Here is a 15,268-nt window from a genome sequence, read left to right as displayed (position 1 = left end):
GGTGCTGGTTGACCAATCAAACGGGACATCCGCCTTTTCCCCGGAAACGTAAGATCTATGGGTAATGTAGTTTTTAAAGTGACATTACCTTCTGGAGCATTTTTTTTACTGTATTGCTTAAATTCCTCTTCACACTCCGACTGTAAATGTTAATGCATTTTCTACACACTCGGGTGAAAACAATAAAACCTGACAACTTACAAGCATTACATAGCAATAGCCCATTATCAATATTCCATTTTGTTTACCTTATAGGTAGGTGACGTCTGTTATGCATAGGAGTTTCCACATATTGTGTGTTAAATAATCTATAATAAAGGCATTATAATTTGTACATTATGATATATTTTTATAATAATTAGTTGCCTCCTCTTGTATTTTAATTTGGATCAAAAAGTAACTGAAATCAGTCAGACATTTAGTGAAAGAACAGAATGAGAGACACAGCAAAACCACTCTAATAGAGCATATACACATTTGTGTGACATTTGAGTGTTTATTGTGAGACTTGTCCTCTAGGCTGGTGAAATCTCATACTTTTTATTGCTGTAATAACGGCAATAAAATTCGTATTTTGTAAAGACAGAGTTGTCAGAGTCAGGTCATGTGATGTCCTGATGGCAAGAATATATACACAGTACAAAGGCTACTGATTAATTAAGCCCCTCTTCTTGATGACATGCTCCATCGCAGTCTTTTCAGACGTGTCCAGGTTGATCTTGTACTTGGCCAGGATTTTCAAGATAGGCCTCATCTTTAACCACCACTGTTCCTTTGGAATACGATGTCTGCAGAGAAGAAGCACAGAGTGCAAGAAAAAAAGAAAATTCTCAACACTAATGCAAAATATTTTAAACTAGGCAATTTGTGGTCTAAATCTTTACAGGTATGTTATCTGCACGTGTTCACACATCAGCTTTGCCATAGTGTGGAGTTTTGAAGCTGCCAAATATAAGTAAAGCAATAGCCACTGCAACGTGGTGTGCTATGTTTGCATTTGAGTCAGTCTGATGTCAAAATATTAGCCAAAGCTCTGATGTTTCTGATGAAAACTGATGATTTTATAAAATTTAAATGTGGTGGAAAATAAATAAAGTCTTACTCAAAGTCAGTGGATTCTTGAAGTTCTGGCAGAGGCTGGAAGACCAAACCTCTCTTCCTCATGCCCAACACACAAGCTGAATCTGGACAGTTGGCAAATATGCGGCCTGGAAGGATTAAAAATACAATTATGAGTTCAGGGTGCAGAGGTTTCTCAGAACACCAGAGGTATACAATATTTGTTATTTAACGCTGCAGTGTGTTCCTTTTTGGTGATTTTCTTTAAGGTTTTTAATGTTATTTTTCTGCCTGTTTGTGTTTGGTCTTTGTGCACATTAACGATTAAAATTATTGTATCTTATCTGAGAATGGGCTCTGTCAAGCAATTCTATCAGACCTGACTGAGGGAGCATTTGTGTGTATACAGCAGTACTGCAGAGGTAGACGGGACAAGAAGTGTTTATCTTGTCAAAATGCTTCACAACTGTTTTTTTTGAGCAGTTGAGTTCACTTCAGAAACTTTTTGCGGACTTTGTGCTTTCAGTCATACTCTGACCTGTAGCCATCCCGCTTTACAAACACAATGTTGCTGTTGCCTTTCATCTGTCTTGACATAAAACAAATCACTTCCTGTAACCAATACACTGAGAAACACAGAGTCGTGTGGAGGTGATAGGCTTAATCAGCAGTTTGTGAACTCATCAGACTGTGGTTTGAATGTAACAGACATTAGTTTAAATATTTAATAGTTACACACTACAGTTTTCAGTGAGGTCATGTCCTCACCATGTCTGTAGCATTCCTTTAGCTTGTCGGTCAACCAAAGGACAGACTTCATCCCCATTTTTGTGGCAAAGTTTCTGTCAAAAGGACTGGGTGTTCCACCCTAAAACAAACCAAAAAAGTTGTTCTTGTAACTAGGGTTTTGAACTTAATCTGATCTGTATCATCTGTACTGAACTCAACACACACATACCTGTTGCATATGTCCAAGTACATTCTTCCTGCAGTCAAATATGCCCTTGCCCTCCTCGGAGTACAGGTTGAAGACGAAATCTGTCGTATAGTTAGCGTTGCATTTTTCATTTCTGAAACACATGTGGAATATTGAGTGAGATATGGCATTGATTCTGTTAAGACAAGATATTATGTGCCGCAAACCTCAGAATCAGTCCTCTCTTCACTGTGGTCTTCATCTTCTCCACCAGATGTTCCACATTCAACTACAGACAAATCAGCAGACAAAGTCAGATCACTGTGTTCGAAAATGTCCATCCATATGTAGAAAATTAATGAATGGGATTTCTGCAAACATTTTTAACATAAAAACCAGGGCTGTCAAAATTCACCTCACGTTAACCTGTGTGAAGCTGAAGGAAAATGAAGAGGAGTTATCAATCAGGAAGTTAGAAGAGGAAGAAAACAGAGAGTAGGAAGAAAAAAGAAAGAAAGACACAGTTGGAAGTTGCACTGCTGGCACAGATAATGATATAATCATAACATTAACAGTCACTGTCTAACTAACGGGGACACAGACAGCAGCTAACATTAGCGTCAGTATGCTAGCTGACGCTAACGCTAACGCTAACTAGTAGAAGCAGTGCTTCTCCTGCTGTGGGTTTAGTAACCCCAAGAAAACTATATAACTTCTATACTTTATATTTTGTTTATAATGTGAGTTATTTACAGTGCAATGTGTAGTTTTTTTTAAAGTTATTTACAGTATTTTATTTTTTCTATTTATTTATATTGTCTTATAATGTGGGTTCTTTACAATGTAATGTTTATTTTTTACTGTTTGTATAGGTTTTTACAAGTTATTTACAGTATTTTATTGTTCTTTACATTTATATTTTCACATACTTTATTTATCTCTCCGTTCCTACAACAATATAAAGAGATAATTAGAATTGTTCTGGCATATTTACGAATGGTAATTAATCGTGATTAATCGTGATTAATCCACAGCTACCCTGTGATTAATCTGATTAAAAATTTTAATCTTTTGACAGCCCTAATAGAAACGTAAAAAAAATGTTCAGCTCAATTAGGACATTATTGCTTGTATTTTATAACTTTTCAAGCTGCTGCAGGTAAAACTACAGTTTATTATGAACCAGCGTTGTTCCATGTGACAGTCAAAAACTGGTTATTTTGACTACTTTAATTATTTCATTCCATTCTCCATGTTGTTGTTCACAAATACATGAAAAAAAGTAATACCAGAGGTGTTGCACACAAATAGGAAATCCCACCCCTAGTTATTTCTGCTTTTAAACACACGGTTGATAGTTACCACTAAAAGGCCCATTTATACTCTATGCAAAAGACAGAGATGGCTTTCGAGCCTTTCATCCATTCCCTTTCATACATTTCGTCCGTCATTTTATGTCTAGAAGGGGAGATTATGAAAATGGACATGGGGGCAGTGTAGAATCAACAGTCCTAACAGTCAAGAAGCAACCTACAGTTGCAGTGAAACAACTGTAAAACATGCTGCCAGAGCTCACTGGTTTATCCCTGCAGCCAGAAAACAGAGTGAACAGAATGACTGCCACTCACTGGCTCGCTGTGGTTTTAATCGAGGGGCTATCCGGCGAAGAAAGTTGTCAAAAATCAGACATATGGAAATATTTAAAGTGCCGCTTGTCATCGATCTGCAACACCAACGAGTATATATATATTACATTTAGTGGTCTTACATTCCACCGCCAAAAAAAAAAAATTGTGTTTCAGTAATTTTGGATCAAGTACAATAAAAATAACCTCTTTGTTGGTTGCTTGATGTCTGCAACTTGGTACTCTGCACTCCCCTTGAGAGGAACTTTTTTAAACGTCCATACGCATGTAAAATGCGAGTATAAATGGGCCTTAAAACACACACAGCTGATTTAGATCTGCAGATAAGACTGCTCACAAGCCAACAGACAAACAGTGACATCAAATGTTGAGCTCATTGAGGACATTATTGAATGCTTGTTCTTGTCCTTTTACTCCCTCTCTAAAATCTCCACCTTCAGTGTGATCGAGCAACAGTGTTAATGTTAATGGCATACACTTTCATGTACGCCATGTTATGTTTGACATTAAACTGAGAGTGAGAGTGAGTAGCCATCGCTAAGCTCACAACTGGGCTACGATAACAACTCACAGATTCAGTGATTCAGTGTGTGTGACTGAGATTTAATTCAGTGAAAACCATCTATCCCTTTAAAGATGTACTGTCCTCAAAAAATGTATGTGCTCACACCTCTAAGTCATGAATGTTGAAAGGCTCCTCATAGATGTAAGCAGCATCAGCTCCAGATGCCAAACCGGCCATGGTTGCCAGGTAGCCACAGTATCCTCCCATAGTCTCAACAATGAACACTCTCCTCTTGGTGCCAGCGGCAGACTGTTTGATCCTGTCACATGTCTGAAAAGAGAGAAGGAAACACTGAGAGGACTTGGACAATCCTGGATTACATTGTAAAGTGTTTGTTGTTGTCTACAAATAGAATTTTTACCATGGTGATGGTGTTGAGGGCAGTGTCTGCGCCAATACAGAATTCAGTCCCAGGAACATTGTTGGAGACAGTAGCGGGAACAACAACAAGCGGAATGCAGAGTTCCTCATACTTCTGTCTGGCCTTCACTATCTCCAGACCTCCAACAAATGCCTGGGGAAGACCAAACAGATATGAAGGAAGACAATGGAAAATGTGAGACAGAAGTGATTGGACAGCATATTCTACCTGCTCACCTCAAAGCCTCCAATAATGACTAGAGCATGAATGTTGAACTTAGTGATGCTCAGGCTGATCTCTTCCATGCATTCATTTGGCAGGGATCTTTATAGAAGGAGAAATATCAAAGCCTACTGGATTACAGCTGCCATATGAAGTCAAACTCAACAGAGTGTTCATGAAGTACAAGTCAACACTCATTCAAAAAGTCCAAAAAGATCTGTTCTAGCTCACAAAATGTGTACTTAAACGACATTCTTGTATTTGGCGAGTGTAAGTTTGTTTACAATGACAGTTTCGACTGCACTGTCACATCGAATGTATTCCTGCAATCTCCTTTAGAAGTGTCACATGATGTTGCTGTGAACAACCCTCCACCCTTGATGTTTTGGCGGCCACCAAGTGACTGGACACCCCACCCCTATGGCAGACGGAAGACCTTCTCGCTGCCAGGGGGTTGCACCGTCACTCCAACCTGGATATAACATCGGAGCAGTATCATTACGTGACACTTCTGAGGAAGACTGCAGAAAATGCAGTCGAAACTGTCATGGTAAACAAACAAACTAACACTAGTCAAAGACAAGAACGTACTGTAGTTTAGAGTAATCATTCAAAACCACACTGTTATTGTGGTCTGTTGAATTGTCTCACCTCTTTGTTCCCAGATTGGAGCCTCCCTTTCCAGTCCATCCTGCCACTCCAGACCAACCAATGGGCTCAATCTGAGCAGAGACAGAGGACAAGTAAAGAGTAAAAGCTGCTTAATCTTAACGGAATGACAGCCCAATGTTTGTTTAAGAATTGTGTGTAAGAATTTACTATTCCTTGAGCCAAGCCACCAAAGCCATCATGCACTGCCAACATCTGGTGGCCCTGGAGAATCCCGATCCTGACAGCTGAACGGACTGCTGCGTTCATCCCAGCACATGGTGCGCCCACATTCATTATGGCAATGTTGATGTTACTCTAGTGTGTGTGGAGACACATTTGTCAGAACAAAAGACTTACTATCTCGCAAACAATTAATTAATACATAAAAAAATGAGTACATTGCAATAACTGTTGCTCCTGACCTTTGTATCTGGCAAGTGCACATGAGCCAGCATTTTGTAGGTAGTCCAGTTGTTCTCAAAGCTCCTAATTTCAGAAGTCAGCAGAAATGTATGGACATTTGAGACTCAATGCAACACTTGAGAATTTCTAATGGATAACACAAAAAGTGCAGGCCTTACTTCCCCCTGAGCTTCACAGCATCATCAAACCTCCCTTCAGACATCGCTACAGTGACATCTTTAGTCTGCAGACAACAGATGGAAAAGGAAACTGAGAATTCAAACAGAAAATGATCTGAATTATGTTTTTTGCACACAATATGGAAACTATTTGACTCACCACTTGCACACACTCCATGAGAGGCAGCCTGACAGCCATGTTCCCAGACAAGCTGACGACACATGCAGGTGTGTCTGGTGTGGCCTCTAGCAGAGCCATCACGGCCTCTACACCCATTCTGCTCGCCTGATACCAAGGGTATGAGAGAGAAAACAGGCAATCGGAGATGCTAATGAATGTGTATTTGTTGAGCTTAGATAAGACCCACAGTTGAATATATAAAAAACAAAAACAAGGACAAAAGAGTATTACCAGGATCCTGTCAAAGGCAGAGGGGGTTCCGCCTCTCTGTACATGGCCCAAGATGGTGGTACGAGTGTCAAAGCCAAGCTTCTTTGATACCAGCTGCACAGACAGGTCATTTATGAGCAGTCTTTCTAACCTCACTATACCTATGTAGTAGCATGCAAAAATAAAGTCATTACTGACCTCTTTCACACTGTCACAGGTAATAGGCTTACCATGGCGGTCCATCGCTCCCTCTGCAACAATGAGAATATTTAAACGGGAGCCACGACCTCTTTGCTGAGAGGGAAAGAGAAATGTATTGAGTCCAAAATTTTTAAAAAAATATATATAATTATATATATACATACATATATGTATATATGTATTATGTACATATATATTAATGAAGACTAGTCATTGAAAATAACATAGGACAAGACATATACCTCTGTCAGTCTTCTGCACAGATGCTCCTCCCACCCCTCATCTGGGGGCATCTCTGGGATGAACACCCAGTCAGCACCACAGGCCAGACCTGTCACTAAAGCCAGGTAACTGTAGGTGAAGAGTCATCACTGTCTCAGCTATTTAATCTCAGGTTTTAAAACAGTGTACATCACAGTAAATTAACACTTAATTTAATGATGCAGATACTGAACAAGCACACCTAATAATTTTCCCATCTGCTTTAGTTAATTTAGGGTGTTTTCATTTTAACACATTCATTTACGTGCAGCCTCCCAGGGCCGCTTGCACATTATTTTACAATAGTGTAATTCAGAATAGCACCCTTGGAAAGTACACATTTTTCTTAGGGCTGTCAAAATTAACGCGTTAACGCAGGATGATTAATTTGTGGAATTAACGCGATAATTTTTTTTCTCACTTTCATTGCGCTACGAGTAGACGTGCAGTTTATGAACAGGCAAGACAGGCAACTGCTTGGGGCCCCGAGCCGATAGGGGCCCGGACCTTAATGCATCAGTGAGCAGCCGCATCACCGTCCCCCTTAAACAACAAGGGTTGATTTGCAATGACATCGCAGTAGAAAAACCCCCTGACGGGGCCCCACTTCAGACAGCAGCTAACATTAGCGTCAGTATGCTAGCTGAAGCTAAAGCTAACTAGACGAAGCAGTGCTTCTCCTGCTGTGGGTTTAGTAACCCCAAGAAAACTATATAACTTCTATACTTTATATTTTGTTTATAATGTGAGTTATTTACAGTGCAATGTGTAGTTTTTTTTAAAGTTATTTACAGTATTTTATTTTTTCTATTTATTTATATTGTCTTATAATGTGGGTTCTTTACAATGTAATGTTTATTTTTTACTGTTTGTATAGGTTTTTACAAGTTATTTACAGTATTTCATTGTTCTTTACATTTATATTTTCACATACTTTATTTATCTCTCCGTTCCTACAACAATATAAAGAGAAAATTAGAATTGTTCTGGCATATTTAAGAATGGTAATTAATCGTGATTAATCGTGATTAATCCACAGCTACCCTGTGATTAATCTGATTAAAAATGTTAATCTTTTGACAGCCCTTATTTTTCTATATAGTGAATACTAGATTAGATTCATCTTAAACTGTACAGCTGCGCAAGAAGGTCTGGTTCACTTTCTGTGTGGAGTTTGCATGTTCTCCCTGTGTTTGATTGGAACTCTGGTATCCTCACAGTCAAAAAACAGGCAGTGATTAATTGGAAACTCTTAATTGACTGTAGATGTGAGTGTGTGAGAGAATGTTTTTTTGGCTTTACTGTATATGTTGGCCCTGTGATGGACTGGTGACCTGTAGTCCAGCAGCTCCGATGTCCCTGTGAGCTAAAATTGCTATTTTTTTCTATGGACTTATGCTGCGTTCCAGAGCCAATGCAAACCAGTTGGACGTGGGACTTATACCTACCTCCAACTAGAAAAAGTGCACTGTGAAGTGGGACCTCCTCCTCCTCGAAGTCAGGGCTGATCGACCTACCCCGACTTCACCAAAATGACGTTGGAGAAGAATGGCGGCGCCCATGGAGTCACATGAATTGGCTATAAACTTTACTTTTCTGCATGTAGACTTGTTTTAGACACAGCAATTTTATCACAACTTGTTTTTCATGTTATGGCGTGAAATGATGTCGTCGTCGTTGTTATCTGTTAGCATGAAGATATGTAGGGCTACGGTAAAAGTATAAGTTACATATCGATATGTATCATAAAGCTTGCTTGTGTATGTAAGTAGACTGAATTGCTTACAGTCAAAATGCCTCTTCAAACATAAATCTAAAGTGCTGTGATCGTCCATGTTTTCTAACATTCGACTTCAATTGCTGGAAAGCTTTGAAATAGGAGCTAGTATAATTCAGGTAGGATAAGTCCCACATCCCATTTGTTTGGATGGGCTCTGGAACGCAGCAATAAATCCAGGGTAGAGTGTATGGTTTGTAAACTTCTGTTGCCAGCTGAGGAAGGCTCTCTAACAGTGAGTTAGTGGCCAACATATTCTTGAGATACTGTAGAGCTGTAGATTTTATTGGGTGATCTTTTTATTCAGTGTCTGAAATCTGTCTTTACCGGCCATGCATGACAGGTTTTTATCAGTGACAGCAAGTGTATGGCTAGCAGGGTGGTTCATGGAAACAGTGGTGTGCTCCCCAGCGCAGATAACAAAGTCAGTGTTGATATAATGTGTCAAGCTCTCATAACGGTCTTTCAAAAAGCCTGACACATCCAGAACCCCCCAGGCCACAAAAGGCACAGGCTGTACTCACCCACAGTGCCTGCCCATTACCTCCAGGATGAAAGTCCTCTGGTGACTGCAGAGGGAAAACATTTTTGTGCAGTGTTAAAATAACAAAGCAGGTGTGTTTTTTCATATAAATGCCTACATGTCTGCAGTAAATGTGTACCTCTGTGCTGTTGTAGTGATGGCATCCACTATTTCTATAATGCGGTGCAGGGCAGAGTCTGTGCCGATGGTCATGTCAGTGCCACAGAAGTCATTGTCAATTGAGCCCACCATGCCAACGATGTTGAGGTGAGAGAATTGTTTGGCCTCAACCGTTGTGATCCTACCTGAGGAAACATTAAAATGGTTGCGCACCATGTTATAAACATGTTGTAAATGAGTATAGTGAATTCCACCATGTAGAATGGTGTTATGGTAGAATTGTAAGACACATACTGTAGGCTGTACACACTGTATTTTATTGTTGACGCTCACCGGTTTTGACCAAGTCTGTCAGTAACTCACTCCACTCTTTTCTGAACTGGTTGGCACCTGTCAGACTACCATCACCGCCAATCACACATAGGTTGGTTATGCCCAGCTTGACTAAGTTATATGCAGCCTGAGTGCGTCCCTCCTTTGCGCGGAAATCCTTGCAGCGGGCACTACCAATCACAGTCCCACCCTGATGTCAGACCACGAGGAGCCAGAACCAGAACCAAGAGGCAAATAAGGAGAAGGGGTAAGATTATCTGAAACCTTAGTCAAGATACAGTATGCGTTGCTATTTAATGAACCATGGCATTTAAATGACCATTTGACCTACAGAACTGCAAATTCAAGACTTGAGTTACAGACGTCATCCATCCTACTTTAAAAAAATAGTTGGACCTGTGACCACAAATTCACTAGAGCTTAAATATAAATTTTATTTTGCATCCTCAAGCTTGGTCTCACCAGCTGCAGCATCATGGACACACTCTCCCATGTGGCGAGGCGGATATGGTCTCCTCCATCCACCAGTCCCTGGTAGCCCTGTCAAATACAAACAAATACAGATCTCACAATATAACTTAATTAAAAAGGATAATTCCAGGGAAGACTTCATTCATTCATTTATTTATTTATTAGAATAGAATAGCTGTTTATTAATTGTCGTGTTGCAGGAGTGGAATGGCAAAGTGGATAAGACCACAACAATGATTTGATGATAAAATGCCAGACATGCACAGGCTCTAGCTTCACAGCTACTCATTTCTGGTTTCCATAAATAATCATTAAATTCGTTAATTTTGTGGGATATTCTCATACCCTACTGTGTTTGTTTTCACATAGTGTTTAGATGTAATGTTGTATTAATAGAATAAAAGAAGAAAATAATAGCAGTGTTTACCTCATGGACAAAATACACCTTGGCTCCAGTGTAGATTCCAACACGAACGGTGGCCCTTACAGCGGCATTCATACCTACAGACACATCGTGCGCACATGATCATTTATAATTATAAGGAGGTAGCCATTACACAATGGTGGAAAGAATTACTTCAATGACCGCAGTGCTGTTTATTGTAATTAAGCCTATGTACATGAACCCTATTTCTGCAAAACAAAGTGGTTCCTTTAATTTTTCTTGTTGACAAATGTACATTTCATATATCTTGACATAAAGATCTGATGTAATTGCATAGATTTGTTTTACAGACTGACCCTAGTGTTACATCTTGGCAAATGTACACTTTTCCATGGTAGCTCGAGCTACAACTAAGAGCTTAATTTAATAAATGAGTATGAGCAGTCTCACAACAACACACACTGAAGACAAAAACAGATGGTAAAACAACACCAGAGTACAATTTATTTGGCTGTAAATAAAATGTGCTTCAGTAAATGTCCTCTGGTTACTTTCTCCACACTCAGACGGGTTGCTTAAAGGACACGAAGTGTATGGATTACATCCATGGTGCCAGGGGCATCTCCATTTACAGTGTGAAGGAGAAGATGAGAGAAAGGTGGAGTGAGTAGCTTTCTCACTCAGTACTCACCACTTTACCAAAACATGACAGAAAGGTCATGTCTCTAAAATTACCCCAGGGTTCATACGGTGTGAGAGAAACACAAGGTGGAATAATAATCTCAAGATGACTAAAAACTGAGGGTGTGATGAGGATTATAAGTGAAAAAGACAGGAAGGGGGTGTGGTTTAGCCAGTTTTAGAGTTTTTCATTCATACACCTGTGTAAGGAGCTAATAAAGCTATGATAGAAAAACAGGCAGATACACAGGGTTGTGCGAGGTCGCTGACACACTTCCAAAAGGCCACAGTGGAGATAGAGTCCTCATCAAGTTAAAGGTCAGAGGAGCGCCCTAGCAGCTTTGAATGAAGGACTTCATACTGCTCTTTTCATGATGAGAAACGCTATGAAATGGGTGGCTATAGCTAGATAACTGTAGATAAGTGTTGTCATCAACAATAAAATATAAAATATTATGAAATGATTGTGTAGTACACGATGTATAAAGTAAACAAATTATCCACAACTTACAATATGGGGCTATGTGTCTGATATGTAGGTCCTTTACATCTTTAACACTCCTTTATCAGTCATTAAACTCTATTGAATATACTGAATATTACTAATATAAAATATTACAAACTTTCAACTCCTTATTCTCCACATCCACTTCAACCTCCTGTTGTGGAAAACAAACAGCAGACATGCCTAGTCTTGGTACACCACATTCACATGCAAATTTAGACATTGTCCACTTACCCTGGGCATCACCTCCTGAGGTCAACACGGCAATCGCCCGACCCTCTCCCATCTTGTTGGGGTGGGTGGGAGCAGTTTGTGCCATGGTCCTGGAATTGAGGCTGGCTGAGGGAAAGAGGCAGAGAGTGTAACAATCTCTGCCACCCTGCTTTACTGCGTGCAGCTCAAAAAGCCTCTAACCTCTAACTCAGCCTCTAATGGAAAGTAATAGCAGTCACAGGGTGCACAGCTCAACTATCCTCTTGGCAGACACATAGCTGTGTTTTCATGTACGCACGCTCACACACACACATGCACACAGGCACAGCCTGTGCATATTTTGTGTGGACACTCCACTGCATAGACATATTGCATTCCCTTGACCCTTACCCTAACCTTAACCTAAACCTAATTCTAACCATAACTCTAAAACCATGTATTAATCCTCATAAAAGCCAACAAAAAGTTTTGCATGAAAATCGGTCCTCACAGCCTACTAGAGATATGAACCCACACACACGCTCTTGTATAGTAGACATTCATAGACATAATGCATTCCCAAGCACCTTATCTTACCCTGACCTTCACCATCGAAACCGATTTTTTCGAAACTATTCTTAATTGTTTCCTTGATTCTTATGGGTAAGTTTTTTGGTCCTCTCAAAGATGTATGTGCAAGTACACACACACACACACACACACACACACACACACACACACACACACACACACACACACACACACACACACACACACACACACACACACACCCTAGTGAGGACACATCACTGACAATGCATTCTCTAGCGCCTTACCCTAACCTTAGCCATCACAACTAAATGTCTAATTCTTACCCTTAATCTAACCCTAACCTAAACCTGATTCTCCTAATCCTAAAACCAGGTCTTAATCCTGAAAAAGCCCTTTCAGCACAGTCATACACAACTTGAGACTCACAAAAGCAAATATAATCAAACAGATTTAAATGAAGGTAAAATTGTGTAAAACAGCTTAGCACTTTTGCAGCTCTTGATAAACTCAGTCAGAAATTCTGGATTAGACTGAGGTTTAGACACACTGACTGCTAATTGTTGTTGTTTCTAACACTGTAGAAAAAATAGCTTTATACCCCAACAGATGGGTGCCCAAAAATTTAATGGTAGGGACTAGTTATTTTGGTACTATTCCTAATGGAACGCAAAAAAACATGGAGCGTACTGTAACAAACTGAACCGTTCCACTCGATGGGAATATGGCTAAAGATTCAGGGGGCCCAGAGTTCTATGGATGGAAATAAATTCACACATACGTGTCCGTTTATTGTACCCAAGTGATGTCAAATCAAGATGATGGTGTATGTGAATGTAGTGAGGAAACACTTGTGGGTGCCATTTTAGGTTTTATACAGTATCTCAAACGATATCCCCATTTACTGAATATCAGTCAGCATGTGCTCTTATGGCAACAGCATTTTTAGGTCTGCATTTATCTCTGCATTTTCAAACTGGCAGTGATATTTAATTGTAGTCTGACTTACCAGCATCCCCTGCTGGATCAAAACTGGACAACAGCTTGCCTTCACACTCAGATCCGGACAGGTCATCGTCACCTAAGTAGAAAGAATAATATGTTTTAAGCCAAACTGAGAGCATTGCACAGCTGAATCATCAGATGCTTAAAAACAATATCATTCCTGTGTAGAACACCGTTTTTCAGGATAGACATTTCCTATGAGACAAGCTGCTCACTTCTGTTTAGTTTATTTGAGAAAGCATTTATGATGCCACTATGTAGCATTCTCTATCTGTTCTCTGCAGGTTAGTTCACTCCCACTGTCCTTATCTTTTGCTCTGAGCTGTAGCTGATAGACTGCTGGTGAGAGAACACAAATACATGTATTGTTCAGGTCCCTTCATAAAGTAAAATAAATCGTCTATGAATCTGATTTGTTGAGTTCAACAATGTCATACTGTATTTGTTGCAAGAAGATAAAAATGTTTGTACACGAAAAACGAATGGGCATAAAGCCTGTCACCCATAAAGCCTAATTTTAAAAACATTTTAAGTAACACAAGTTAATCACATTTGTTTATGGATGAAATCCAAATCCCAACTGTAATCATTATATGCTGCAAGGGGTTTTATGTTTCAGGAGGCTGGCTGGTGGAGTGTACACCTTTGCAACCTTAGTTGTGTTTTTCCTTTGGCTTGATCTTGATTTTATTTATGTATATATATATATTAGGGCTGTCAAAATTAACGCGCTAACGCAGGATGATTAATTTGTGGAATTAACACGTAATTTTTTAAAAACGCATTAACACACTTTCTCACTTTCATCGCGCTACGAGTAGACGTGCAGTTTATGAACAGGCAAGACAGGCAACTGCTTGGGGCCCCGAGCCGATAGGGTCTCAGACCTTAATGCATCAGTGAGCAGCCGCATCGCCGTCCCCCTTAAACAACAAGGGTTGATTTGCAATGACATCGCAGTAGAAAAACCCCCTAACGGGGCCCCACGTCTCCTCACGTTAACCTGTGTATAGCTGAAGGAATATGAAGAGGAGTTATCAATCAGGAAGTTAGAAGAGACGAAAACAGAGAGGAGGAAGAAAAAATAAAGAAAGATACACAGTTGTAAGTGGCGCTGCTGGCGCAGTTAATGATATAATCATAACATTAAGAGTCACTGTCTAACTAACGGGGACACAGACAGCAGCTAACATTAGCGTCAGTATGCTAGCTGACGCTAACGCTAACTAGTAGAAGCAGTGCTTCTCCTGCTGTGGGTTTAGTAACCGCAAGAAAACTATATAACTTCTATACTTTATATTTTGTTTATAATGTGAGTTATTTACAGTGCAATGTGTAGTTTTTTTAAAAGTTTTTTCAAAGTAATTTACAGTATTTTATTTTTTCTATTTATTTATATTGTCTTATAATGTGGGTTCTTTACAATGTAATGTTTATTTTTTACTGTTTGTATAGGTTTTTACAAGTTATTTACAGTATTTTATTGTTCTTTACATTTATATTTTCACATACTTTATTTATCTCTCCGTTCCTACAACAATATAAAGAGAAAATTAGAATTGTTCTGGCATATTTACGAATGGTAATTAATCGTGATTAACCGTAATTAATCCACAGCTACCCTGTGATTAATCTGATTAAAAATGTTGATCTTTTGACAGCCCTAATATATATATTAGTTTCTCCTTTTTTTCTAAAACTTGATATGGAATTCTGCTTATTTTGGGTTCAGGCGGTTTATTCTTTATCAATCTTCACAGTGTGTTGTCTGTCTGTCTTTGAACATAGCGTGACTTGTCCAGACTGCATGCAGGAAACTTAATTGGAGCTGCATATTGAAGGAAACAGCAGCAGCCACATGTGTTTGGCACAG

The 15,268-nt window shown here is 39.4% G+C and overlaps 1 protein-coding gene across 2 annotated transcripts; it reads right to left on the bottom strand.

Annotated features, from left to right (window-relative positions):
- Window positions 1-472: 472 nt before the first annotated feature.
- Window positions 473-12,089, bottom strand: pfkmb (phosphofructokinase, muscle b). 2 transcript variants are annotated; one of them, XM_083892181.1, is made up of 22 exons: window positions 11,884-12,088; window positions 10,506-10,579; window positions 10,070-10,147; window positions 9,608-9,797; window positions 9,294-9,459; window positions 9,156-9,200; window positions 6,836-6,944; window positions 6,591-6,686; window positions 6,414-6,506; window positions 6,162-6,287; window positions 6,002-6,066; window positions 5,843-5,906; window positions 5,589-5,735; window positions 5,421-5,491; window positions 4,784-4,871; window positions 4,548-4,700; window positions 4,292-4,456; window positions 2,203-2,264; window positions 2,018-2,129; window positions 1,828-1,927; window positions 1,103-1,208; window positions 473-788 (listed from the first exon to the last, which is right to left on the bottom strand). In XM_083892181.1, the coding sequence occupies exons 1-22, from the start codon at window positions 11,966-11,968 to the stop codon at window positions 647-649; spliced, it is 2,337 nt and encodes a 778-aa protein (XP_083748307.1). In that variant the 5' UTR covers window positions 11,969-12,088; the 3' UTR covers window positions 473-646. The 2 variants fall into 2 exon arrangements, with proteins under 2 accessions (XP_083748307.1, XP_083748306.1); XM_083892180.1 differs by having other exon boundaries at window positions 6,414-6,686; window positions 11,884-12,089.
- Window positions 12,090-15,268: the final 3,179 nt, after the last annotated feature.

Source organism: Microchirus variegatus, assembly GCF_963457635.1.
Source record: "Microchirus variegatus genome assembly, chromosome: 7".
In the NCBI taxonomy this organism is placed as follows: Eukaryota; Metazoa; Chordata; class Actinopteri; order Pleuronectiformes; family Soleidae; genus Microchirus; species Microchirus variegatus.
The sequence above is the reverse complement of the archived record's forward strand: the minus strand, read 5'-3'. Positions and strand labels throughout refer to the sequence as shown.

Excerpts from the sequence above, each read along its gene's own strand:
- pfkmb (XM_083892180.1), bottom strand. The coding sequence starts at position 11,968 with ATGGCACAAACTGCTCCCACCCACCCCAACAAGATGGGAGAGGGTCGG. Across the intron at positions 9,460-9,607 it reads GACAGACTTGGTCAAAACCG|GTAGGATCACAACGGTTGAG; the intron begins GTGAGCGTCAAC and ends ATGTTTCCTCAG. Across the intron at positions 6,067-6,161 it reads TCATGGAGTGTGTGCAAGTG|ACTAAAGATGTCACTGTAGC; the intron begins GTGAGTCAAATA and ends TGTTGTCTGCAG.